Source organism: Calidris pugnax, unplaced genomic scaffold, assembly GCF_001431845.1.
Source record: "Calidris pugnax isolate Ruff unplaced genomic scaffold, ASM143184v1 scaffold55, whole genome shotgun sequence".
Classification (NCBI taxonomy): Eukaryota; Metazoa; Chordata; class Aves; order Charadriiformes; family Scolopacidae; genus Calidris; species Calidris pugnax.
This window is the reverse complement of record NW_015090832.1, coordinates 624,588-651,501: the sequence shown is the minus strand read 5'-3', so window position 1 is coordinate 651,501 and position 26,914 is coordinate 624,588. Positions and strand designations below refer to the sequence as shown.

General features: G+C 53.3%; 2 protein-coding genes across 5 annotated transcripts in view; both read left to right on the top strand.

The window, feature by feature from the left end:
• The window catches only part of TOP1 (topoisomerase (DNA) I), a 67,382-nt gene extending 59,490 nt beyond the window's left edge, over positions 1 to 7,892 (top strand). The window contains exons 15-21 of the mRNA XM_014941263.1: positions 1,034 to 1,219; positions 2,538 to 2,606; positions 3,241 to 3,355; positions 4,049 to 4,176; positions 5,271 to 5,365; positions 6,125 to 6,274; positions 6,635 to 7,892. Of these exons, the coding sequence (XP_014796749.1) occupies positions 1,034 to 1,219; positions 2,538 to 2,606; positions 3,241 to 3,355; positions 4,049 to 4,176; positions 5,271 to 5,365; positions 6,125 to 6,274; positions 6,635 to 6,737 (846 nt within the window). The 3' untranslated portion in view covers positions 6,738 to 7,892. The remainder of the gene's footprint in view (positions 1 to 1,033; positions 1,220 to 2,537; positions 2,607 to 3,240; positions 3,356 to 4,048; positions 4,177 to 5,270; positions 5,366 to 6,124; positions 6,275 to 6,634) is intronic.
• Positions 7,893 to 14,249: 6,357 nt separating this feature from the next.
• The window catches only part of PLCG1 (phospholipase C gamma 1), a 48,847-nt gene continuing 36,182 nt past the window's right edge, over positions 14,250 to 26,914 (top strand). For all 4 annotated transcript variants that reach the window (XM_014941288.1, XM_014941286.1, XM_014941287.1 and 1 more), the window contains exon 1: positions 14,250 to 14,519. In XM_014941288.1, the coding sequence (XP_014796774.1) occupies positions 14,318 to 14,519 (202 nt within the window). In that variant the 5' untranslated portion in view covers positions 14,250 to 14,317. The remainder of the gene's footprint in view (positions 14,520 to 26,914) is intronic.

Genomic DNA, 26,914 nt, shown 5'->3' with positions numbered 1-26,914 from the left:
AGATTTCCTGGTGGGCATGCCCCGTCTCCTTTTCCTTCCCATTACCTGGAATCCAGAGCAATGAACTATTGTACTGGAGGTGGCTATTTCAGGCAGCATTGTTTTAGTTCAGGCAAAATTCACAGTGTGGTTCCAGAATCGCCCAGTTGGATTACTGGGAAGTTTGTGTGGGCCTTTTGTCTCCAGCTGTTTCAGTTTTCCTGCTGGGAATTTCTGCTGGTTTGTCACCTCTTTAGTTTGAGGTCGCAGTTGTGAGGTTTCATAATTATGCTAATTTTTTCACCGCAGCGTTAAAAAACCTGCAGCTGTATGGATGCATTTAAAGCTACTTAAAACCAGTTCCCAGAGAGCTGTTGCCCTGGCAGTGTATGGTGTCTTGACCAACTACATTAACAGTTTTTATTCAAAATAGTTTGATGTAAACCAGGGAACTTTGATTTGAATAATTGTGGTTTCATATGAACATTTGAAGGTTTTTTTTTTCAAAAGTTAGAAATTGGTTTAGCCAGTACTTTTAAAACACTCTTTTATGCAGCCAAATTGTAGCCTTTTGATTATTTATATATAAGCCAAGTGCCCCATATGCTGTTTAAAGTGTATTTATTTAGTGTGAAGTGAAGAGGTAGGATCATAAAGATGAACGACTGAACTTTATGAATTTATATCAGGTGGAGTTCATATGGAAGTCAGTTTTGAAATGGATTTCCATTAATCAGAACCGTCATACAGTTTGAGTTACTTAACGAGCAAAAGTTGGTAAAACACCTTGCTTTAAGCTTCTCTTAAAAAAAACAAAAATGAGATATTCTGGTAGATATGTGGCTTCAGTGTAGGGTTATGTAAAACAGATTTAAAGAGAACTTAAGGGTTTTCATATTACAATTTTGTTAAGTGTCAATTTTATCCACTCAAATGTATTTTCCTTCTCTTACGGACACTACTGCTTCTCAGCCAGTGTCTAAAAGTTTCCAGCATCTATACGTTACTGGGATGGTTTGAAGTGCTTATTTCTCTTGTTTTGATCTAAATGTAGCTTGCCCTGAGAGCTGGTAATGAAAAAGAGGAAGGAGAGACAGCCGACACCGTGGGCTGCTGCTCGCTGAGAGTAGAACATATCAAGCTGCATCCCGAACTGGACGGCCAGGAATACGTGGTTGAGTTTGACTTCTTGGGAAAAGATTCCATCCGATACTACAACAAAGTCCCTGTTGAGAAGAGGGTAAGGCATCTCCACAAACACATACGTACACACAGAGTTGGTTTTGTCACCCGTAGATGGTAGAGTTCTGTGCCCATATGACAAGTAACAGCATAACAGGTTCTGAAATACGGTGCTGGCCGGCACTGATAGAGTGATAGTTTGACTTGGGCTTTCCTGACCCTAGCTTCTCTGTCACAGTGCTTTTGTTCATGTTGGAGCTGAGCCCTCCCCGAGGTAGGTCTTGATCTTGGGTGCTCCAGAGCAAACAGAGTAGGTGTGCTGATACTTCTGGGCTCTCAGCCTGTCTACCAACCAAGACTTCTTTCCCAGGCAATGTTAATTCCTTTATTTCTTTCTCAGCCACCGATTTCGAATCTGCTGTGATCTTGACCTCATTCCAGAATAAATCCCCATCCAGCAGTGTGAACCTGGAGGGCACTTATCCAAAAAGACTTCTGGTTTTGTGGCTGTAACAGCTTTGCATCTGGCCCACCTCTCTGCAGTCAGCACAGTGTGTTAGATACCGCATGTATAATGCTGTGGTAATTGTAACAATAATCAGCAGTAAATGTTGGCCTCTTGGGGAACAAAATAACTGAAAAATCCAAACTATGGCTGCTATAGAAATCAGAATGTGCTGGAATTCTTACTTCCTTGTTTAAAGAACAAAACATTTTTCCAGTTTAATTGTATTGGTGTTGGTATCTCTTGGTATTTCTTCTTAAGTGCTTACAATGGGGAATTGATCATTGTGGAACTAGAAATCTTTGTATATTAGGTGTCTGTAGAAGAAGAATGTGTTGTTGAGAAGCTGGGAACTGGGGATTTGGAGCACACAGAGCTGGGATTTGTGGTCTCTGTATAATCAAAGATGCTTTGATTATTCTCCCTACCCCAGTGAGACTTGTTTGGGATGGAACTATATGAAACATTTAGTGTAGCAGTGAGAGTGGCTGGGTTTTGGTAGCTTCAGTCCATGGGAAATGGCTCAGGGGTCTCTTTGGCTGGAGTAATGATGGAGGGCAAGGGAAGGGTGGTAGCTTTGGGGTCTGTGTCTCTGTTAGGCAGCTGAACCAGAGCAGAATCGGGTCTCCTGCAATCTTGATGCAAAGGATGAGGATAAAGGGCATTGAATGCTCAGGAGGGAGGAACTGTCAACACAAGCGTTGTATTGAGAGATGGGTCTTTGCCTGCTGGGAAGCATCATCCAGCATCATCACTGTTGCCTGAGAACAGTTTGAGTGGCTCCCTGGCAGTGTTGCTTCCTTATGTGTTACTGCTACCCATCACTGTCTGGTCTGTGTGCCCCGAAGTTACCAGTTTTCTTTTCCTGCAGGTGTTTAAGAATCTTCAGCTGTTCATGGAGAACAAGCAGCCTGAGGATGACCTCTTTGACCGCCTCAATGTAAGCACGTAGTTAATAGTGAGGGATGGTGGTAGAGCATCACAAACAGGCTCACTCTGCACCGGGCAGTAATGGCTGCTCTGATCCAGAAATGGTTTCAGTGGCAATTTTCTTCCAGAGCTGGCCTGAGTGGCCTAAAAGCCGTGAGAGTCTGTCTCAGTCAGTGTCTGTATTGTCCACTGTGCCTGCAGGTTCCTGAAGCGATGGGCTTTGGTCCGGGTGAGCCTGCCTGGCTCTGACTTGGGGAGGTTTTTCTCAGAGTTGAGAGAAGGTGATGGTGTGAGGTGACAGATTTTCAGATGCTATCCCCATCTGCACGTTTGGCTCTGTGGGAGCACTGGGTTCAGGCACCTTCCCTGGGGGTGGCACAGGCACGTTTTGACCTGTTGGGAACCAAAACCTCCACAATGAAGTAAACATTTTTAGACGCTTTGTGGTACTTGATACCATTCTAATACTTGTTGGTTCTTTGTTCACTTTTCCTGTGGTTTCAGTAAGGTTGTGGCCACACTGTTGTGGTCAGGTCTGAGTGCACTGGGCTTCAGCCATGTCTTAGTCAGCAGCGTGTCCAGAGGTTTCACAAATGCTGTGGTCAGTTCTTGCGCTAACTGTGGTCTCCTTTCTGCTTCCTTAGACCAGTATCTTAAATAAACATCTTCAAGACCTTATGGAGGGACTGACGGCCAAGGTATTCCGTACTTACAACGCCTCCATCACGCTACAGCAGCAGCTCAAGGAGCTCACTAATCGTAAGTCTTGTCCTTGAAACTCTGAGGGGGACAGATCTTACCCTGCAGTACAGAGCTGGCTTCCTTGGCTTAGCCACAGCTCTTGTGTCTGTACACCACTTCCTCGTCACTGTTCTCAGTGCAAATGTCAGACAGCTGAGGCCTGACCAAAAATCTGCTGCCAGACGATGTTTTGGGGTAGCTGAGCAGAGCTTTGGGGCAGGGCAGAGCTGAACTTGTGAGCACACCGAGATGTGCCACCTGCTACTTTGTGCCTGTCCTTTACCAAACCTCTTACTTGCTTCCTGTTAATTGTGCCAGGCGAGGCAGATGCGTCTGTAACAGCCCCGTGTTTCTTGGCTGCTCATTCACAACCTCTCCGTCAAGCACTGGTATTAACAACTTTATAAAGTGGCCACGTTGAATCTGTGGAGCCCAAGAGTGTCTTGAGCGGTGTGGTCCTGCTGCCCTCTGCTCTGGGCATGGGTGTGCTTCTCCTTTCTTGAGTGGCAAATGGTGTCTTCGTTGCTATTGAAGAAACTGTCCCAGAAGGAGTTAAGGCTCAGGGTGGAGTTGTCTAATTAGAATGGTAATTAGAGTGTGCTGTTGAGACTGGGCCATCAGAAGGGAAGGTCTGCAGTGACTGTGGGACACTGCCTGGGGCTGTACAGCCTTGGAGAACCCACTTGTTCACCACTTTCTTGTACTTTGCAGCTGATGACAACATCCCAGCAAAGATCCTTTCCTATAACCGTGCCAACAGAGCGGTTGCCATTTTGTGTAACCACCAGAGGGCTCCGCCGAAGACCTTTGAGAAGTCCATGATGAACCTGCAGAGCAAGGTACCCTCACCCTCGCCCAGCTCTTGGGTTGGGGCAAGGCTCCAAGTGCCACATCTTGGGAGTTGTGATTCCTTTCACTTGGGGTGAAACGGGAGCAGAGCCTGCTTTTCCCTGTCAGGAGTTGGTTAGTGCTGCCTCAGAGATGGACCTGCTTGGAGAGGACTAATGAGCTGAAAGGGACACCTTTCAGTCCGAGTCATCTTTTACTTGTATAGACCAAGACCAGACCCTTTTTATCTGCCCTTCAGCCCATAGCTATGTGTTCTGCTGCCATCAAAACTTCAGAGCAGCAGTCTCTAGCTCTGATTTGTGTCCCCCAAAGAACCCAGAGTGGGAATCCACTCCTGTTGCGTGAATGCCAGGCCGCTGTCAGTGCAGGCTGTGTACATGGTACATTATGCCCCTCTGACTTGACCTCTTCCTTTGCAGATTGTTTCTGGTGAAGGCCATGAGGTCCAAAGGGGTTAGGTCTGTTCCTGGTCTGGCTTTAGAATAACCTTCACAATAAGGACTTCTGGTTTGGCACTGCAGTGTCCCCTGCTTCTGTAACACCTAACATGGCTGCTGTCACCCTAGATCTTAGAGCTTGGGGGATGTTTAAGGGGAATGGTTGACCAGGGGCTGCAAAATGCTAAATCTCCCTGAATCCTAAACTTACTGGAGAAGAACCACCTGAAGCCTTAACAGCTTTCAGCCTGTAGAATTTGGGGCAAGAACTGATTCCTGCTGAGGGAATAGGAATCATCCTTCCATGTTACCATTAGAGAGCTGGTACTGGCAGGATACAGTGGACGCAGACAAGGTGCTGGGGGGACTCTTGACCAGTCCCAGGCCAAGCCAATTCCTTTACCTGCTTGGTTGTAGCTGTGTGAGAAAGCCACCTTGTCTTTGGAAATGAGTGGGACCTTATTTTCTGAGGGGAGTATTTCACCACACCAGGCTTTGCAGCGAGGCCAGTGGCCTAATTGTTCTGCAGAAGTGGGGATTCTGAACGTGGTGACAAACTGGCCCCCTGTGTCATGCTGCCCAGGGGTGACTGCCACAGTTGTCAGCAGCTTGTTCTCAGCGCTGCCGTCTGGTTTTGCCTCTCCTAGATCGATGCCAAGAAGGAGCAGTTAGCTGATGCCAGGAGAGAACTGAAAAGCGCCAAAGCTGATGCCAAGGTCCGGAGGGATGAGAAGTCTAAAAAGTAAGGCTCTGCAATGCTCCCAGAACTCTCAGCTCCAAACGGGTCCTTCACCCTGTGTTCTGTTTCCCCAGCCTGTGATCTGGGAAGACTCCCTCAGGTTTTCTTGTCTCCTCTTTATTCTGTGCACAAAGTAATGGCCTTCAGGCTGAGGGCTGTAGGGTGCTCTGGCTCCGCAGTTCCCGGTGTGGTCACTGGCATTAGTCTCTCCTGTGTCATCCCTCTGAGCTGAGCACCAACCAATGCTCCACCAGCCTGGGACCGAGCAGAGCAGTGGGTCCAGTGTGCAGCATTGTCATCTTCATGGGCAGCCAGGAGCTACACAATCACACAGGCACTTCCCCTGGGTCCTGCTCTGCTCTGTTGGATGCCCATGGTGTGGACTGTGTGCTGGGACTGCGTGTGGGCTCTGCAGAACAACCACAGGGGGCTGAGTTCAGGGAGCTCTGGAAGCAGAATCACAGCGTGACTATTACAAGGGGGTAGATGGGCTGGTTTTAAAGTGGGGTGACATCAGTACAGGTCAGGCTGTTGCTTCCGACCCTTTAAAACAAAACTGCTGCTTAAGATTTCTGCTCTGCCTCTTTGAAAATGTCCATTTTTAATTGCATGTGCTGAGTGTTTTGTGTCACCATCTGTGCTGACACAGCTGCCCTTTGTGGCTGGTGGCATTGCTTACCTTGAGCAGAATCCCCAGTGTATTGCCATCTCAAGCCCAGCAGGGTGTTAGGCATTAAGCATTTTGATTCTCTCCCACCCCAGGACAGTGGAGAGCAAGAAGAAAGCAGTGCAGAGGATTGAGGAGCAACTGATGAAGCTGGAGGTTCAGGCTACAGACAGGGAGGAGAACAAGCAGATCGCTTTGGGCACCTCCAAACTCAACTATCTGGATCCCAGGATCTCTGTTGCTTGGTAAGGATCTGCCTGGGGTGTGTTGGAAGGAACCACCCCTTCCCTTGTGTCTTGTGTCCCCCCCAGTGTGGCTGAGAGAGGTGCCCCTGTGCTGCCAGAGACCTCCATCTCTCTGGCCTTATATCTTCTGATGGTTTCAGTAAGATGTAAGAGTCCCTCGAGGCAAATGTGGCATCCCACCAAAGCCAGCACCGCGCTGGGAGGTTGGGGAACTGGCAGGGTCAGACACGGGGAGGCTGGTGGTGCTCTGCTGGGTGGTGTTTCTCCTAAAGGTGCTGAGAAGGAACCAGGGAGAGCAGAGCAGGGCAGCACCACACAGCCAGGTCTGCACCGAATCTAACAGCGTCTCCTCTCCCGCAGGTGTAAGAAGTGGGGAATTCCTATAGAGAAGATTTATAACAAAACCCAACGAGAGAAATTTGCCTGGGCTATCGACATGGCAGAGGAAGACTATGAGTTTTAACTTGTTTTTAATGAGCTGAATTTTATGGGAAAATAAAAAAAAGGGGGAGTAGCCTGGTTTTTAGGGAGATTGATAAACTGTGAGCCTTACTTGTCCTTAGATGCTGGGGAAGGGGGAGGAAAGGGGCAAGTGAGCATCAGATAAAACAGCCAACATCTTGCAGAAAGTGTAACCTGGAAATATCCTAAAGGAGCTGAGCCAGTTGTCCTATGGACAACTTATTTAAAAATGTTTCAGAGATCCAAATTCTAGCTGTCTGGTTTGTGTGGTTTTTCTCTTGAGGCAGGGCAAGTGGATGGGGGATTTGTCAACCTTCCGCCAGGCAAATTCACCATCACACTGAGAGCGTGGGAATCTTTAGCTACTGTATACAAAATCCAATTATATTGGTGCGTTTTTACAGTTAGGGTTTTGCAATAACTTCTATATTTTAATAGAAAATGGACTCCTTAACCCCTGCCCTTCCCCTCCCCCTCCTGCCCCATTTCAGAATTTAACAAATAAACAAAATTTAAGAGGCCCAACGCACCTGTTACAGCTGTCACTATAGTCATGGAAATACCCAAACCTTTTTTAATTTGTCACTTGAAACAGTCGTGGCATTGGAACATGAATTACAAATATCCACCACATTTGTTCAGAGCAAAGCGTGATGGGAAAACCGGCCTCCTGACTCGAGTGTTCCTTTTTTTTAAATGTGAATTTTTATTTCTTTTAATTATTTTAAAATATTTAAACAGTTCTTTTTTTTTTTTTCTTCTTGATCTTAAAGATCGTGTAGATTTGGGGAGGGGAGGGGGCCGTGTGATGGGGAGACGCGTGTGGAATTTGAGGACAAGTGAAATTGGCAACAAACGACAATTCCCATCACCCTTTGTTCTGAACACGCTCTGTTCACTTCAACAATATCTACTTTTTAGGTTTGTCAGACTGTTTTACCTTTTATTTCCCCCCTTTTTTTCTAAGCCCCACTCCCCTCTTTTACTTGAAAGATTTTATTGTGTAAAAAGAAGTTTCACAGGTCAATAAATTTCGAGGGAAATGAGCATTGGTCCAAAAAGGAAAATAATCAAGATTTTAGGGCTTTTATTTTTTTCTTTTGTAATTGTGTAAAAAAATTTTAAAAAAATTAAAAAGCAGAATTTTAATGTGAAACCTTTTTTTGCTATAATCATTAGTTTTAGAGGCATTGTTAGCGTAGTGTGTGTGCAAAGACCATTTCCTGCAGCCTTTCCTCAACAAGTATCTTCTATTTTTATCATGAATTCCCTTTTAATCAACTGTAGGTTATTTAAAATAAATTCCTACAACTTAACTGAGTTTTGGTGTCTGTTGTGTTCTTTCACCTCGGGCCCTGGGCCATGAGGTCCCCTGGGTCGGGTGGGAGATGGTGGGCCTGGCAGCCCCTGTAGAGCAGGCACTGCCTCCACAGGGAGATGTTGACATTGAGATCATGGCAAGGGCCAGGTGGGTTGGGATTGACCCAACAGTTGTGTCTTCATCAAGGGGTGAGTTGAGAACGTGTGGGTTCATGATGATGATCTGAAATGAAGCATGTGGCTATGGAAGGGATAATGCCTTCCACAGCTGCTCGTGTTGAGAAACTGCCATGGCTGGTTCCTTGCGTTGGGTCATGGTGGGTCTGTCTGGTCACAGAGCCAGCTCCTCAATGGGTGGAGGAGCTGGTCCTGCAGCATCACAGGGTGGGGTGTTTTAGAGCCCTGGTTGTAGGGACACAGCTGACCAGGCTGTCCCACCAGTCTGTGGTCCTGCTGGCTTGTGAGCTGCTGGGGCTTGAGCTGGTCCATCCAAGAGCCCTCCTCAGTGCAGAACCAGGTAAAGATCTTTTCTGGGACTCATTGGCTGCATTTGTGGTGTTTGTGGAATGTGGTTTTGTGTTTGGAGTCCCTTCGAGCATCCTTGGAGGTGGAGGCCATGGCTTTAGTGAAGTGGGGAGTGACCTGAGGCAGCAGGAGCGAGGGGCACAGCCAGGCTGACCTCAGGCAGGGAGAAGGGGTGGCATGAGGCTAGTTTGGGCCCGGTGGCCCCTGTGGCAAGGTGGTTTTAATCTCACATTCCTTGGAAAAGGCTGCTTTTGTGGAGAGCCAGGACATCCTGCAGCCGGGAGCACCAGGAAGCACGAGGAAGGGGCATCATGAGTGGCTTTTCCCTTACTCCGTGTCACTGATGGGAAGGTTCCCTGCATCCCTCTTGTGTGCCCAGGCTGGAGTGTGCTCAGGAGCCTGGAAGCCACGTCCTTTCTCTGGCCACCAGCAGGTTAGTGGCAGCCCAAGGCTCTGGCTGGCGCAGCAGGGGTGGCTGTGGAGGAGAAGAGAGGAGCTGGGGCTGCTCTTGGGCACAAGGAGCTGGAGGGTGAGGACAGGGGCTGGTGTCCCCTCTGCCAGTACGAGCTTGGGATGCTCAGCTCCTTCTTGCTCTGATCCTTCCTGCTCCAACCCTAGGTTGCTGTAGGTCTCCATACAGGTGGGTGGCTTTGCTTTGCCTCCCATGGGCTGTCTTCTCACCCGGCCCCAGGAAAACAAACCCCTGCCTGGTGCTAGGTTGCTGTAGGTCTCCATACAGGTGGGTGGCTTTGCTTTGCCTCCCATGGGCTGTCTTCTCACCCGGCCCCAGGAAAACAAACCCCTGCCCAGCGGAGAGCGAGAGCGGTGGGATGTGGTGAGACCTGAGCTGGCGTTCCTGGCGTGGTTTCTCTGCTGATTTTTATTACCCACAGCCCTCCTCAGGGAGGAGGATGGGGTGAGAGCAGCACCTTCTCCTTCCCCTCCTGGCTGGGCAGGGACCGGGGTGGTGGGGCTGATGGATGCATCCATCTCCCCTGGGACTGGATACCAGGACCCGGTGTCCTTGGGGATCCTGGAGCAGACAGAGGTCCTGGCTCCTCCACAAGCACCTCCCAGGCTCTCTGATGCCGGTGCAGCACTCGCTGGGCTACCAAACCCACCGAGGGTGGCTACGGGGCCAGCCCCGAGGAGGGCTTCCCCCTCCCCACCGTCCTCCTCGATGTTTTCAGGCGCTTTGTTGTGGTTGCAGAAAAAAAAAAAACCAACCCTGGCAGTTTGGCAGGAATTAGCATTCACTCTCTGGGGCCTTTCCAAGGTGCAGCGGAGAAAATGCCAGCGGAGAGGGAAAGGGGCTCATTGTGCTCCCGACCTGCCCGTGGCCTGGAACAATGCGACCCGTAAAAATATCCTTTCTATTTATACAGCCCCCCCTCCCCGCGTCCAGACCGGGCCAAATTAAATTCCCATTCTCCAGGCTGCTCAGCAGGGAAACGTGCTCCTCTCCCTCAACGCCGGGTGCTTCCCTGGTGGTTCTGTCCCGGGCAGGGACCCGAGGAGGATTGAATCTCTATTCATCTGTATTTTTGCCTGTGGCACAGCAGGGGCACGTTTAAATGGAGAATTTCCAGATCCCCTTGACTCGTTGTGTGAACACAGAAACGGCCACCCCCGAAGGTGCCACATCCCATTTTGCATCCCCAGGACCACAGCCTGGTCCTCACCTGCCCCAGCACAACTTTCCTGGTGTTGGGCAATGAGGGGACACTGAGGCAGTGGCGACGTGGCCAGCGGAGGGGGCAAAAAAATTGAGGTTGAAACTGGATCCTGTGCGTCGGGAGCCCGTGGACGAGGCCCAAAATGCTGCAACATGGACGCGGCCCCATCCCCCTCCAAGCCTTGCAGGATTCGGGGCTTGGAAATTGAAACCAGGTGAAGTCAGGATATTTTTAAAAAATGTGCGTGCTCCCCGCGGGACGTGGGGGAGAGGGAACGTGGAGCTGCAGCGGGTTTCCCAACCAGGCCCTGCTTTGTCGTCCAGAGGGATGTCTCTCAATGCCTGGAAGGGGCAGGAGGATGCGGGGGGCACGGTTTCGCCCCGGCTCCTCGGTGAGCGGGCAGCAGGCACCGTGCCAGCACCCACAGCAGCTCTGCGGCCCCAGGCGGGTCTGCTTTCCATCCCCTGCAAAAAAAACCCACCTCCTTGTGCTGCTCTGTGTCTGCTCACACTACCCCGGGGCAGGAGGCAGCTCGGCACCCCGTTCCCTGTGGGTTTTCCACATCCCACTCGCTGCAGGGCTGGGGGAAGCTCTTCCCCCGTGGTGATTTTTCTCAGCCCGGGGGGCTGGTTTCTCGTTCACCCACCCCAGAACAGAGGAGATAACCCGGTGTGGGGCATCACCCCCCGGGGATGGCAGGATGCCTCGGATGAGGATGGGGCACCTCCTCCCATCATGCAGTCCCCGGGGTGGGACGCGTCACAGAATCACAGAATTGTCCAGGTTGGAAGAGACCCTTGGGATCATCGAGTCCAACCATCCACCCTACTCTACAAAGTCATCCCCTACACCATGTCCCTTAGCACTGCATCTAAACGGCCCTTAAACACAGCCAGGGATGGGGACTCAACCACCTCCCTGGGCAGCCTGTTCCAGTGTCTGACCACTCTTTCTGCGAAAAATTCTTTCCTAATGTTCAGTCTAAACCTACCCTGTTGGAGCTTGAAGCCATTCCCTCTTGTTCTGTCACTAATTACCTGTGAGAAGAGACCAGCACCAACCTCTCTACAGTGTCCTTTCCAGTAGTTGTAGAGAGTGATGAGGTCTCCCCTCAGCCTCCTCTTCCTCAAACTAACAGTCCCAGCTCCTTCAACTGCTCCTCATATGATTTGTTTTCCAGGCCCTTCACCAGCTTCATTGCCCTCCTCTGCACTCACTCCAGCACCTCCATATCTCTCTTGTATTGAGGTGCCCAAAACTTGCGTCCATTTTGCCCAAAAATGGTGCATCCATTCGCAGATGCTGGAGTCAGAGGGATGCTGGGCTATGAGGAATCCCCGCGCTCGCCCCTGGGGGTGGCTTCAGGGTTTTGTTTTCCTGCATTTTGAGCAAGGCCGGGGGTTGTCCTTGAGCCAGAGGTCACCTGGCCATTTTCCTGCTGCCTCTTCCTGAGCAGAGGATGCCACAGCGGCCCCACAGGTGTTGGGGCCAGCACAGAAGGGAAGACCCCTTCTCCCAGAGGTGTTTGCAAGGGGAGACCTGCAGAGCCCACCTCCCTCCACAGCCCCAGGATGAACATGATCCAGGGAATTTCTTCAGAGGTAAAATCGTCCAACCTACTGCAGACCAAAGGCCGGGCAGGGCAGAGCCAGATGGGATCACAGGAATAAGATGGAAGTTCCTGCTGCCCTGAAGGACCGGGGACGATTGCCAGCAGGTGCCAGGGCCACCGACCGAGGCTGGTGGGCAGCACGGACTGTCAAATCAAACTGTGAAATCACTCGGGCTACAGCATCGTGGACACGGAGAGTTCATGCAAGGCTAAGAAGCATCAAGTCAAACTCGGAGAAGAAAAATTATCCACGGGCAAACCACCACCTCCAGGCACTGGCCACCCATCCATGAGGACGGGCGGCCTTTGGGAGCGAGGGAGTTACCTTTTCTGTGCTCCTTCCGTGGCCACGCTCCCTTCTCAGGTTTTGCCCTCAAAAACAAGGGTGTGCCAATAATGCTCAACTATTTTAAGACCACTGGGAGCCGGCTGCTTCCTGCCCGTCCCGGGCCAGGCCGTTTCACAAGCAAAAGAGTGACTTCCCCGCCGGGAGCGGTGGCGGCTCTCCCCGGGGGGAGTGGGGCAGAGGGTCCCACGTTGATGGTTACGGGGTCACCTGGCCATCTTGGGGCTCTCACCAGCAGCTCTGCCTCCACTGAGCATGTCCCCAGCATCCTGTCACCCCTTATGGTGCTGTCATACACTGGTTATTTCTTTAAGGTCAGGTTTAGGTTTGTGTTTGTCCTTGCCTGCCTTTTTAATGCCCAGACATTGGGGAGGACCCTGAACATCCATGAACCTTGCAGATGTGTGTGTGTGTGCACACGTGCAGGCATGTGCTTGTGCCTGTCTCTGTCCCACCGCTCCACCCGCCTTCGGAGGGAGCTGCCCCAATTTGGGGGGCGCTCGGTGATAGGGGGGGGCCTCATTTCACAAACCGTGTTCCTTCCAGACCCACCCATGGGCTGGAGGGTGAGATAAGGGCTGCTCGGCCACACGCTGCTGTGCCGTGGGCCTGCAAACACCCGTGCATACGTGTGTGTATAGATTGCACCCATATACACCTATCTATACATTCATACATAGGGGTACACCCCCTCCAACCTCTCTCTGGAGGAAATCCCTGCCTGTGCTGCTGTCTCCACTTTCCTCCTGGCCAGCATCGCCTGTGGGGCGGGTGATGGACCCACCATCACACCTCAGTGTTTGCACTGGACCCGGGACACAGTCCCCAGCCCTGGCAGCCCTGATGGGGAGGAGGCTGCAGGGCGGCAGGGAGGAAGGCCAGCAGAACAGAAAGGGAAATTGCAGGCTTTAACCACATGAATGGAGCAAACCGCCCTGAAACGCTTCCGAATTCAACCGCTTATCCCCTCGCTAACCCCGCTTTTGTGTGACCTCCTGCCACTCCAGCCCCCCAGCTACGCGTGGCCTCCCCAGGGCCAGGATGCCACCGGCCACCCCGCAAACCCTGTCCTGCTTCCCCTGCCATCGTGGGTCCAGCTGTGATTTATGGGGAGGAGGCTGCGGCAGGAAAAGCCACCCCACTTGGCCTGCCCCAAGGCAACGGGGCTGGGGATGTCCCTGGGGGGGTCAGAGAGGAGAATAGCTCCTGGGGGCAGGCCCTGGCCTGGCCTGTTCTCTCCTTACATCCGCATCCCTGCGTGTGCCCCCACGGTGAGCACGAGGGGTGGTGGGGCAGTGGTGGGGAGCCTTGGGGGGCTGAGCCCCTCGTCCCCACGGCTGTGCATCGACCCCAACGGGATGCAGCACTGGGAGGTGTAGGGGACCCCACATGTCACACTATGGGGACCCGGGACCCCCCACAAAACCGTGCTGTGGGGTGCCAGGGGCCCATTGTACCCTGCACTGGGGGGTGTGTGGCACATCAGGGACCCCTGGTCCCCCAAGAGCTCTGCGGGGCCCAGGGTACCCCCCCGGCCCCCCAGGAGTGCTGCAGGGTGTAGGGTGCCCCTGGTCCCCCAGGAGCTCTGTGGGGCCCAGGGTACCCTGCTGGCCCCCCCAGGAGTGCTATGGGGTGTAGGGTGCCCCTGGAGCTCTGCAGGGCCCAGGGTACCCCCCCGGCCCCCCAAGAGTTCTGCGCACCCCAGGTTACCCCCCTGGCCCCCAAGAGTGCTGTGGGGTGTAGGGTGCCCCCAGTCCCCCAAGGGTTCTGCAGGGCCCAGGGTAGCCTCCCACCCCCCCAAGAGTGGCAGCTCTTTCCACCAGTAAGGGCTATGGCAGCAGCCAGCAGAGCTAGAGCTCTGGTGCCAGGCTCAGGCAGGGGTGGTTGCTGTTGTGGAGTGCCCTCTCCTGCCAAACCCTAATTCCCAGCTGAAGCCTTGAGGCAGTTCCCACCCCAGTAACCACCTTCTGCCTTCACTTTCCTCCTCCTCCTCCTTCCTCGCTCCTCCTCCTCCTCCTCCTCCCGCAGCCGGCGGGCATGGGGCGCGGCGGGCGGCGCTGAGCGCTCCGGGCGCTCCCGCTCCCCCTTTGTTCGCGGAGCTGATGGCGGCCGGGCCGGGCAGCGGCCCCGGAGCCCCCAGCGAGGCGGAGGCAGCCAACCTCTGCCGCAGTTTGGAGGTGGGCACCGTCATGACCCTTTTTTATTCCAAAAAGTCGCAACGACCCGAAAGGAAAACTTTCCAGGTGAAGCTGGAAACGCGGCAGGTCACCTGGAGCCGCGGCTCCGAGAAGATCGAAGGAGCCGGTTAGTGCGGGGAGGGGGGGGGAAGGAAAGGCCGGGAAAAGCGGGAGGGAAGGGGAGGAGAAGGGCTCCGGATCCCTCGGGGAGATGGGTGCGGGGAGGCCCCGGTCGGAGCCGTCCCGGGGAGGCTCGTTGGGGAGGTGGAAGGGGGAGAAAAAGCCACCCCAAAGCCGTGGTCGCCATCCCCCGAGCAGCGGGGGGCGGCGGGGTGTCCCCCCCCGGTGTCCCTGCCCGGGGGATGCGCGGGCCGGGTACCGCCATGGCCGCCCCCAGCGCCGCCTCCCGACTTTCCGCATCCCTCTCCGGCATCGGACTTCCCCCGGGATAAAGTCGGTGCCTTTTCCCTTCGGGCACCCAAAAAGGGGCCTTCGAAGGAGGCGGGATTAGTTCGAGCCCTCTTGGGGCTGCGTCTGGGAGCAACAGATGAGCTGAAGCATAAAGGGCAAAAAACACAAAAAAACCCACCCCAACCTCAAAATATTGTAGAATAATTCCCTCCTCTTCCCTTCTCGCCTGCACCCTGGGATGGTGGGATGGGGGTCCGGTGGGAGGAGGATGCTCCTTGGTGGACACACTTTGCCGCGCGTGGTGCGGAGGCTCCAGCGCCAGGAGGGCAGGGGGAGAAGATGCGTAAGAAACGTGAGCGTCAAACCACAGAGATGGGTGGGAAGGGGGAGAGGGTTGGGAGGCCCCTCGCTGGGAAACTTTTAACCTCGGCGTTGGTTTCCTAGGTTACTGCTGTTTCTCTTAAATTACCTTTCCCGCCCCCACCCGCTCCAGTGCAAGGACGGGGTCTCTGTCCCGTGCTGGAGGCCAGGAAGAGGGGACACGCGTGGAGTTGAGGTGACATAAGTCCTGGTCCTGGTTGTGGCCTTCCCCACACTGAGGGATGCCCCCGGAGGGGTTGTCATCGCTACTGGTCCAGGGTGGAAAGGTTGGATGGTCTTAATATTGCCGGGAGGCTCAGGTGAAGAGAAGAGGTGGAGATGACTGGTGGTCACGTCTCTATGGTAGGCTGGTGTTTCCAGTTTGGGGCTTTGGTTTGCTTCAAACTGAAAACTAGAAGCTAGGAGTCCTCTAGCTTCTGCCTGGAGGCATCTGCAGGCAGATCTGGAAGGAGCCTCGGGCTCTGTGAGCATCACCAGGCCATGGAGCTCCCCCGTACCTTTCACCAGGCCATGGAGCTCCCCCGTACCTTTCACCAGGCCATGGAGCTCCCCCGTACCTTTCACCAGGCCATGGAGCTCCCCCGTACCTTTCACCAGGCCATGGAGCTCCCCCGTACCTTTCACCAGGCCATGGAGCTCCCCCGTACCTTTCACCAGGCCATGGAGCTCCTCCGTACCTTTCCCAGAGCGGCCTCTAGGACCATTCAGGCAGTGGGAGAGGAGGAGAGTTCCACGCTCCGTTGGCCCTGGGTTTAAGTTGTTCTTAAATCAAGGCGAAGCACCCGTTTGCTTTGCGGGCGAGGCACTGGTTTCTGGCAGTGCCTGCAGACCACGTGTGGGTCAGTGGCCCGTGGTGGGACGGAGGTCCCCACCGATGCCTCCATGGGTGATTGTTCCTGTGGACAGACCTAAGCACGTGCTGCAGCCCTCGTAAGGCTGGGACCTTCACGTCAGGGAGATTTAGAGAACTCTTAACTTCTGTACCAAAACCGGGGTGGTAACGATGATGATAATGTCGTGGCTGCGAGGACTTCTTGTGCTGTGCAGGCGGCCACGACACGCTCCGTTGGCCCTGGGTTTAAGTTGTTCTTAAATCAAGGCGAAGCACCCGTTTGCTTTGCGGGCGAGGCACTGGTTTCTGGCAGTGCCTGCAGACCACGTGTGGGTCAGTGGCCCGTGGTGGGACGGAGGTCCCCACCGATGCCTCCATGGGTGATTGTTCCTGTGGACAGACCTAAGCACGTGCTGCAGCCCTCGTAAGGCTGGGACCTTCACGTCAGGGAGATTTAGAGAACTCTTAACTTCTGTACCAAAACCGGGGTGGTAACGATGATGATAATGTCGTGGCTGCGAGGACTTCTTGTGCTGTGCAGGCGGCCACGAGCAGATCAGTAAAAGCAGAGAGTGTGTGTGTAATCAAATTTTAAAAAAATAATAATGAAACCCATGGGTTTCTAGCAAAAAAAAAAGGCGATTTGGGGAACACCGCAGTGGAAAATTACTTGGGGTCCTCTGCTGTGCCATGGGTGGCTGGTGGCCATGGGCTCTGGGTTCCCCGGCACGTACCCAGTGTGTGCAACCCTCCCGAGAGGCGAGATGGGGAGAGGGCACATCAGCCTGAAGAGCTGCTCTATCTTCTGCCCCATCTCTCTGATGCCGGATGCTTTCCCCGTGGCCTCCTCTCTGCACCCAACCGTCTCGCCCTGTCCCTCGGTCCTCTCCTCTGGTGTCACCCAGCACCCCGAGCAGCACCCATCCTCTCTTCCTTCCCAGGGCTGAGAAGTAGAGCTTTGCTTTCACACTTCCTGGGCAGAAGCGCGAGAGCTCCAGGTGGAAATGTCGGCTTGTGTACACAAATAGTGACTGTGTATCTAGGCAGGCGAGGCAAAGCCACGCGATCAGTGGCCGGCAATGCCAGGCTGTTGGCCAACTGCCCTATTTTTATCTGGATGGGCTTTCTGATCAGGAAAAAAAAAAAAAAAAAAAGGGATGCCTAGGAAAATCCAGGTGTGTGACAGCTCCACTTCACACGGCAAATACACCCGTCTATTCCCCTCCTGACTCATCCACCCCTTGAAGACCAGCCTTTACTGGCCCAACATTCACATGGCCGTGGTGGGAACCAGAGGGGGAGATGATCTGGAGTCAAGAGAATCCCTTTCAGTGCGGGGTGGTTTTAACCATGAGCAGTGACTGACCCAGCTCTCCCCATGAAGACGGGCCATGCTGGTGCGGGCAGCAGGAGGATTGGGGTTTGCTTTTCGTGGCAGTACTGGTTTGGCCCTAACTTGCAGTGTGGGCGAGACCGTGAGTGGAAGGAGGGCTTTCTGAACAGGAAAAAAAAAAAAAAAAAAAGGGATGCCTAGGAAAATCCAGGTGTGTGACAGCTCCACTTCACACGGCAAATACACCCGTCTATTCCCCTCCTGACTCATCCACCCCATGAAGACCAGCCTTTACTGGCCCAACATTCACGTGGCCATGGTGGAAACCAAAGGGGGAGGTGATTTGAAGCCAAGAGAATCCCTTTCAGCGCGGGGTAGTTTTAACCATGAGCAGTGACTGACCCAGCTCTCCCCATGAAGACGGGCCATGCTGGTGCGGGCAGCAGGAGGATTGGGGTTTGCTTTTCGTGGCAGTACTGGTTTGGCCCTAACTTGCAGTGTGGGCGAGACCGTGAGTGGAGGAGAGCAGCCAGCTGTCAGAAGGTGAGATGTTCCTTTCCTTGGAACAAGATCTCCACTGGGCTATGTCTGAGGGTCTACAGGTCAAAAGCTGTTGTATTCATGGGTCAGTAATGAATATTCTTGTGTTTCTTGAGATATGGAGACCAGCAAGGAGCTTCAGAACCCTCTGGACACAAGTTAGTTTTATAAGTAGGAATGATCCTGGATTTTTATCCATTTCAGAACAGGTGACTATCCACAGTATAGCACACATGGAAGTCTTGGACTCAGGGCATGTCTGGGTAGATGACCATGTCTTGGAGAGGTATCTATCTCCGTGAACACCCCAGTATGGAGAATCAGTGCTCCTCTCTCTGCATCTGGTGGGTTTTGAAGAAATGAAATGTGTATTTGTCCCAAGGAGGGGTGGGCAGTGCTGGGGGATGTGACTCCGTTACTGACCCTGTTGGGAAGAGCACAGCCCCTGTGGCTGCAGCTCGGGAACCCTCCTGCCACGTGGTAGGCAGAGAGCATGAGGGGACAGAGGGGCAGTTGGCTCATCTCCAGGTGGCCTCAGGCACGTGGGCAATAGCTGTGCTGTGCCAGGAGGAGAAGGCACAGTCACAGGTGTCCCTCCTTGGCACGGTGCTGCTCATTTTAGAGCTTTGACATCACTGTGAGTGGTGTCGTGGAGCTGCTGCCTCCCCGGGATCTGTGGGGGCTTCTCTCACAAGTTAGTTTTATAAGTAGGAATGATCCTGGATTTTTATCCATTTCAGAACAGGTGACTATCCACAGTATAGCACACGTGGAAGTCTTGGACTTGGGGCATGTCTGGGTTGATGACCATGTCTTGGAGAGGTATCTATCTCCGTGAACACCCCAGTATGGAGAATCAGTGCTCCTCTCTCTGCATCTGGTGGGTTTTGAAGAAATGAAATGTGTATTTGTCCCAAGGAGGGGTGGGCAGTGCTGGGGGATGTGACTCCATTACTGACCCTTTTGGGAAGAGCACAGCCCCTGTGGCTGCAGCTCGGGAACCCTCCTGCCACGTGGTAGGCAGAGAGCATGAGGGGACAGAGGGGCAGTTGGCTCATCTCCAGGTGGCCTCAGGCACGTGGGCAATAGCTGTGCTGTGCCAGGAGGAGAAGGCACAGTCACAGGTGTCCCTCCTTGGCACGGTGCTGCTCGTTTCAGAGCTTTGACATCACCGCGAGTGGTGTTGTGGAGCTGCTGCCTCCCCAGGATCTGTGGGGGCTTCTTTCTCAGTCCTTCTGGTCTCTCCTGAGCTCTGGGGTGGTTGTATTAGTCAACCAGTTGTTTGCTGTTACCTTTGTGGAAAGTTAAGTTTTGGTGGTGCTTGGCTTTCTGGTGCACGCTGACCTGGAGCTTACTGGGGAGCAAAGCCTGGGCAGGCTTCAGGTCACCCCACCGCTGGAGAGGACCATGCCTGGAAGAAGGCCCAGGGAAACCCTCATCTTCTGTGCTTTTGGTTCCCCAGCAGTGGTGTGCTGTGGGTCTGACGGCTTCTCCCTGGGTTTGTGGCTGCCAGCTCTGCTGGCCATGCTGCTTTCAGAGGTGATGGGACATCTTTTATTTCAAGTTACTTACTGAGGCGAGTGGGATCTGGGCTGACCTCTGGAAGGAGCTTTTGGCACGTTAAGGATGGAGCACTTAGTGTTGAACAGCATCTCTTAACAGTGGGGAGATCGGACCGGAGGGATGCCAACTGGGGAGTAGCTTGTGTTTGATGGGTTGGGTGGCATCACCCACGTGTGCTACCGATGTGTGGGCAACCAGCCAGCCCTGTTGGCCACCATCGAACTGCCCAGCCTTGCCTTCTTCATGCCTGCTGGGAGGCGTTGGGGTTGTGGTACAGCCGTGCTGGGAGGAGGGGGGAGCCCATACCGGTGTGACAGCCCTCTCCTTCGTCCCCCCGTGCTTTGTCACCCTTGTGTAGGGCTTTGTGAGCGTTGCATAAAGGGTGACCTTGTGTGTTAATTGTCAGCGTGTGTGTGTCCCCCCACCCCTCCCCTCCTGAGCAGCTCTGACTCAGCAGCGGGCAGAGCGGGGGCTCCAGCCAGCTGGGCTCCCAGATGAAGAACCTCTTCTGTTGGAAAGGCCCCATCTCCTGCTCTTCGTTAAGCTCCTCAGCTCGCTCCAGAGCGCCCTGGCTCTCCATGAGCAGGATCAGCTGAGGAACGGGGAGGAGGGGGCAAACTTGTCCGTGCGGGAAGCCTTTTGCTTTGAAAAGTGGTCACCTTCTTCTCCTGGACTTTATCAAAACTGAAACTGCAAAACGCAGTCCTGGATTGTGCAAGCCAGGATTGGGTCTTTTCTTTTTTTTTCTTTTTCCAATTAATATTTGTTTTTATCCAAAAGGGTTCCCAGCCAGCACTAATTACCAATGCATTACTTTCTTGCTAATCAACTCTGCAGAGAGCCTGGCTGTTACGACGGGGAGAGCTGTAATAATTTTCTATTCTTTTTGTTAATCACCCAAAGCAAAGTAGGGCTGATCCCTCGAGTCAGTTGTCTTTTATGCTTTTTTTCTTTTTTTTTTTTTTAAACTTCCTGTCTTACGTAATTCTTTTTTTAATATAAAAGGGTCTTGCATTCATAACTTCACATGCTGGGGGGTTACAGGCCAGCTTCTAATTGATCTGTTTGCCTTGAAACACATCAGAAAACTCAGAGAGTTTGCTCAGAGAGCGAGCTGAAAATTTGGAGCAGATGTTTGTTTTATAGGGGAGAGAGAGGGGGAGAGAGAAAAGAAAAAAAAACCACCACCTCGAAAAAAACCCCTGGTTGCATTCTTGCTTTCAGTGAAATGAGCTCAGTCCCGTGGAGGTGGAGAAAAGCCGTTGTCTGGGTAAGAGAAAAGGCAGGAACTGTGAAATATTAATACAAAGTGACTCTGAAGGGTGGGTCGTACTCGCCTCATCCTTTCCAACTACCTGCCTCTTTCGTTAGTCCACTGAGGCACAGCTTTCTTTTTTTTATTTATCTTTTTTTTTTTTAAATTTTATTATTTTGAGGCCGTCTGAATAAGCTGAGGGGCTTGGAGCTCTTGAGAAGCTCTCTGGCTTCTCAAGAAAGCCAGAAATGGCTTTCAAGGAGAAACAAACTTCCCAGTCGGATCCTGATGGGGTGCAGCGGGAGGTCCCCCTCCTGTTCCATCACCCCGGGGCTGCAGGATGTGGCCCCTCGCCTGGGCAGGGGCTGGGAGGACGGGGAGCTCCTCGCTCCTGAGGTGCCTGGAGAAGGGGGTGCAGAAGTTGCTGGTGTGGGAAGGCGAGAGCAGGGCTTGTGGCCCTTGTCGTGGTTAAAGCTTCCCCCGAAAAGCTCTGCTGTGGGAGTTTCTTCAATGATGGGGTTTGGTGTGTCCTTAGCAGTCCCCTTCCTGCTCACTAGGATATTTGTGTGGAACTGGGGAAAGCCAACGAGCTCTGCTCTCACCTCCAAACTGCAACAACCTCTTTCCCTTCCTTTACATCCCTCTGTCGTCTCCCTTCTCTTCTCGGTAGCATCTCCCGGGAGGGAGGAACAGGTTAGAAGACCTCTTTCCCTTCCTTTACATCCCTCTGTCTTCTTTCTCTTCTCGGTAGCATCCCCCAGGAGGGAGGAACAGGCTAGAAAACCTCTCCCTACTCATGCAGTAGGAAGACAGGCCACAAATTACCTCCTCCCTTGGCGTCCCAAAAGCTTCTTGCAGCCTAGAGAGCAGCTGGGGGTTGGCCGGCTGGGAGACCTGTGGTACCCACACCCAGTTGTCCATCCGTCTGGTTCCTTCCTTAGCCAGTCAGCCACGTGGAAGCTGTTGGCTTATGGGTTTTAAGCCCACTAATTAAAACCTGCTGGAGAGGTTTTGCGCAGCGCCGGGCTGATGGCTTCTCACCTACGCCAAGGGCCTGAGCGCTCCAGATTTCTCAGGGCAGAAGCAATGTGGCTTGGCTCCCTCCCTGCCTGCGGGCAGCCCTGTTGGTGTGGACACCACGTGTGGTGAGAGGAGCATCTGAATAAGCTGGATCTGAGCATCTGGCTCTGCAGAGGAGCACCTCATGTGCTTGGTGCCACCACCTCCCATCTCCGGGGACAGTTTTGTCCCGGGATTTGGTACAGGACTTTTCAGGTGCCCCATCTCAGAGCTGAGCCAGCAGTGGCCCAACCCAATCTGTGACCTTTTTACTGCTCTTTGTTTAAGCTCCCTCTGCCTGCGTGGCGGGGAGCTGGGGGGGAGTCATCCTTATCAGCCGAGCGTTTGCTCGGCTCCGTTATCTAATCGCAGCCCTGTGAGCTGCCAACACCCCCCCAAGACGTGCCGGCTGTTGGCGATGCCATCGCCCGGCCCCGCGCCAGCAGCCGTGTGACCTTCTGCATATCTCACAGATTGCAGACGGAGGAGAAGAGGCTCGTCTGCAGCCTCAGCAGCAGTCTGGGAGGGGGGTCGGTGCTAAAGTCCCTGTCCCCAAGCAGTGCTAAGGTCCCCGTCCATGAATGTTGTGTGAGGTAGAGCAGGCTTGACCACCGAGTCGCCCCAGGAGTGCAACCTTCCTTTAGTTTTTGTGATCCTGGGGACTCAAGCACTGCTCTTTGGCTGGGACCTTCCCCTTCAGACAGTGTTGTGACCCCTGGGAAGTGACCCAAGGGACACCACTGCACCGTGATGGACAGTTGGGTCAGGATGTAAAACCTGCCAGCACTTGGGATGGGGCAGGAGCTCAGTTGGGACTGCAGGACACTTTTGACTACACCACACAAGCTCCTCCTTGTGTCCCACCCTGCCCAGCTGCAGGAGCTAAGCCATCAGTGGATGGTAACTTCTGGATGGCAACTTCTGCTGGCAGTGGAGATTGTGTGTCCATCTCCTCTGTCTCTGCCAAAGTGGGATCCTGCTGGGGTCGGTGTTGCACAATGGTTTGTGCTGAGTGTCTCAGCCAGACCACGAAATTGGCTGGCAGCTTCTTCCAGGTCAGCCCACCATCAAGTGTGGTGATACAGCAGGACCACACCTTCATCATTAGATGAAGGAGCCCACAGCAATGGTCTCTGCTTACTGGCAGGTCAGCCAAAAGCTGGGCTGATGGTTTGGGTCTGGAGGTGTGTGATAATGTTTCTCAGAGCCAGGTGGCCTGGCTTGGGCTGCAGTGAGCCCCAGGTGCAGTGTCTCCTGCACTGTTGTGGGTTTGGTAAGACCTGGTGTGAAGCACGTGATGAAGGAGGGACGTGGGGAGTCCAGGAAGAACTTGCAGCGTGTGTGGGGTGGGGTTGGGTTGGGTTGTGTGGGGCTTCGATCACAAAAACCCTTTGCAGCTCCAAGTTTAAGCCATTGTCTGAACCTTGTTAGACAATAAAAGGAAATATCTGAAGTCAGTGGAGACTTTTTTTTTGGTTCTTTTCTAGTGTGCTCTGAGGTTTAAGGGCAGTAGAAATCAGAAATCAGTGGGGATTAGATTTTGAAGTCCTTGTGATGCTTGAAGAACTTGCAGCGTGTGTGGGGTGGGGTTGGGTTGGGTTGTGTGGGGCTTCGATCACAAAAACCCTTTGCAGCTCCAAGTTTAAGCCATTGTCTGAACCTTGTTAGACAATAAAAGGAAATATCTGAAGTCAGTGGAGACTTTTTTTTTGGTTCTTTTCTAGTGTGCTCTGAGGTTTAAGGGCAGTAGAAATCAGAAATCAGTGGGGATTAGATTTTGAAGTCCTTGTGATGCTTTTGAAAGGTTACCCCCCACATCCTCCCTTCTTCCCCTTGGCCAAAGAAGCCTGGAGAGCGGATGGTGGAAGGTGATGCTGAAATGGAGCAACTGGAAGGAGACCTGTCTAAAGAAGGATAAAAGAAAAAAGGTTTGTATGTTCAATAGATACCTGCAGCTGTATGGAGCTGATTTGGTATCTGACAGCCAGGGATGCTCACAGAAACCTGCGAATCTCCCAGAAAAAAACCTACCTGTGAGGCTTCTTGGCTCATTTGGTGGTGGCGTTTGCTGCTGCTGCCTCTCTCCTGCCAGTATCGCCCGTGAGATCAGTTTAACATCTAGCACATCCTCTGCGCAGTGACTGTATCCTGCCGTGCTCGGGGGTGGGTGGGTGGGTGATCTCATGGCTTTTCCTCCCCTCCGAGGTCCCTGCTCATCTGTTCCACCCAGCGTGGTTTCTCTGCCGGGGGTGTTACATCAGGCAGCGGCGGGAGGGTGTCTCCCAGACCGGGGAGAGCCCTCGGGATGGGGGACACGGTGACAACTCCCAAAGGGACTGCAGGGCTGGAGAAAAGCTTTCCTTTCAAATTGTTTTAATCTTTAAGTTTTGAGGATTTTTCATGTTGTACAAAGAGCTAGTTTTCATGGGAAATACTACTTTTCTTTTTTGGGGTTTTTTTTTTTTTTTTTTTAGCTTTTGGACATTGATTCAAATGAGAAAATTCCTCATTTCTGAGAATATTCTGCCTTCCTGAAGATCCCCCAGCACTTGGAGCTGCAGGCAAGACTCTCTCCTTCTGCCGTGCTGGGCTCATCCCTCCTGTCCCAGCTCTCCTTATCTCTGGGCACCTTGGTTTGTCCCCGTCACACTTGGAGCACCTTGATGTGTCAGACACTGGGAGGACACGTGATTGTGCTCGTGTGGAGCAGCCAAAAAGCCACAGGGCCAGGGCTGGAGTCTCTGGCAGAAGCTGGCAGCTCGGTATCTGTAGGAATCAGCAGAGCTGTACGAAGCTGACAGCCCACGCTCTGAAAAGTCTGTGTGATTTTCAGATTGCTTTTCAGCTCCGTCTCTGCTGCCTGGGTGGTCTGGTGGCTCCTTAGCCCAATTTGGAGCTGGGGCTCCTGAGTCAAGCTGGCTGGAGAGCCGTGGAAAGCCTTCCAGGGTCGGGAGAGGACCTCTCCCTTGCTTTCCCCGTGCAGCTCCTACATTCTGTTTGCAAACGCTTGTGGTCCTGAGGTTCTGGTCAGTTGTCTTGTGGTGTTAATACGGTGCCCCCATGCATGGCTGGCTGCCCGCGGAGGGGCAAACCCAGGCTGTTGTTTTAAAGATTGTCCCAGCAGAGGTTGTGGTCCAGCACCTGAGCTTCCATGAATGGGATGATGCTTTGCTGAGCTGACTTTGTCTGCAGGCCGTGAGGACAAAATGGGTGATGGCCATGGCAGGAGGGGCAGGACCGTGCCTTACGGGTTGTTTTTTTTTGCTTTCCAATTCATTACAAATGCATTTATTTTCTTTTTCTTGGAATGTAACTTTTTTTTTTCTTTTTTCCTCTGCCTTGAGACATGAAATCATCACACTTGGAGTAGTGCTGCCTCGTGTTTGCAGCTCAGCCTTTCTGCCCATCCTGGGGCTACGTGTGGGACTGCTGCCTTCCCGCAGACATGGTCCCTGCTGCCACCTTCCCTCCCGTGGCCCTTGGGGGGAGTGACCCACAGCATGAATTGTCCTCAGGGACTGAGGTTGCCTGGGGTTACCTTTTCCCTCTGGCTTCGAGACACGTCACCCAGCAGCTGGGATGCATGGTCACCCTGCTGTGGGTCCATCTTGCTGTGCTGCCAGGGTTGGTGGCACCTGGAGGGACGGGCGCAAGAGTTCCCAGTGATGCTGTGGCTGCTCTGCTGCCTCCTGACACCATGAGCTGCTCCAGCGTGGTGGTGTCCTGCTCTCCATCTCTGTTGGAGCTCCCCCGATTCACTCTGCCATGTGCCTCGCTCCTCTCCTCCTGGCCTTGTGCCAGGCAGGACCTCATCCTGCTCTATTTGATCATCTATTCCTGCTAGGGCCACACCAGCCAGGGTTGGAAATCGTTGTCACTGAGAGGGGACATCAAGGAAGGCTGTTGCAGCAGGCTGTGGCCCACGGGGATGCTGGGTAGAGCAGCTGCTTGAGAGTCTTTTTCCTGTTTACTTGCTCCCAGACGTGCCGGGTGATGTGGTGATTAAAGGACATCCCTCCTGCCTGCGCCGGTGCGTCCTTCAGCCCTCCTCCTCCCCCTCTCTGGGGGGTGTCCCCGCACGTGCGGTCCCCAGGTCAGATAACTGGGGTGGCTGCAGGTGGGAGCTCAGCCGTGTGGGAAGCACGGGATGTCCAAGAGGACTCTCACCCCCTTGGCACCCTGCCCTGTAAATCTGCATCCCTCAAGTCCGCTTTCCAGCTGGTGGGGAGGCGGGGTGGGGGCTGGCTTGGTTTGTTTGCAGAGCGTTCAGGTGCTGCCTGACGTGGTCCTTCTTGGCACGAGCAAAGGGTAAGGCTGTCCTACCTCTGGGTTGCATCAGAGCAGAAGCAGAGGTCCTGCTGCCTCGTCTCCCTGAGCTGCTGTGCTCGGGTACCTCTGCCCGTGCCTGTCCTACAGGCATCACTCATCTGGTTCCTCTGGCCAGGAACCCAGGGTACACTGGATATCCCCATCTTCGTTGAACCAGCAGTTCTTGTCCTGCTAATCCTGGCCAGCTCACAGCCCTCCTCAACTTCAGAGGACCAAAAAAGCTGTCCTGGGTCCAGAGCAGACCCTGAGCAGTGCTGGGCTCCCCAGGCTTGCTGGGCAGCAGCGAGTTGGCTCTGCTGGGACACAGTTTGGCTCTACATCCCAGCAAGGCAGCAGAAAATGTTTTATCTCCCCACCCCTTCACTATCTCATGTGTTGCTTAATGCTTTGTGTCAGCCTGTTCTCAAGGTCTTGCTTCTGGTTGGAGTGTGGTCCCCATAATCCCCAGCAGCTCAGGCTCTGGGGCATGTTATGAAATGGCCGAAAGACGATGGCATGAAATTTTGGAGTATTGGCCCATCAGGTTTGGTATGAACCATGGAGCAGGTTAGTGAGCAAGAAGGAAGAGATTAAGTCCAGATGAGGTCATTAAGAAAAAAACAAACCCAAGTAGCAAAGGAGCCTGGTGTGAAGACCATCACCCACACAAACTGATGTCTCCTGCTAGGGTGATGTGTGGCCTAGGTATCTGCTCACCGCCTGGAGATCTTCAGTTGGACGGTGCTGTAAGAAGATGCCATTGACTGGTTATCAACCATACTCTTGCCTTGGCAATTGAAGCTAAAGCCAGCACCATCAGTGGTCCCATCATGGTTAGAG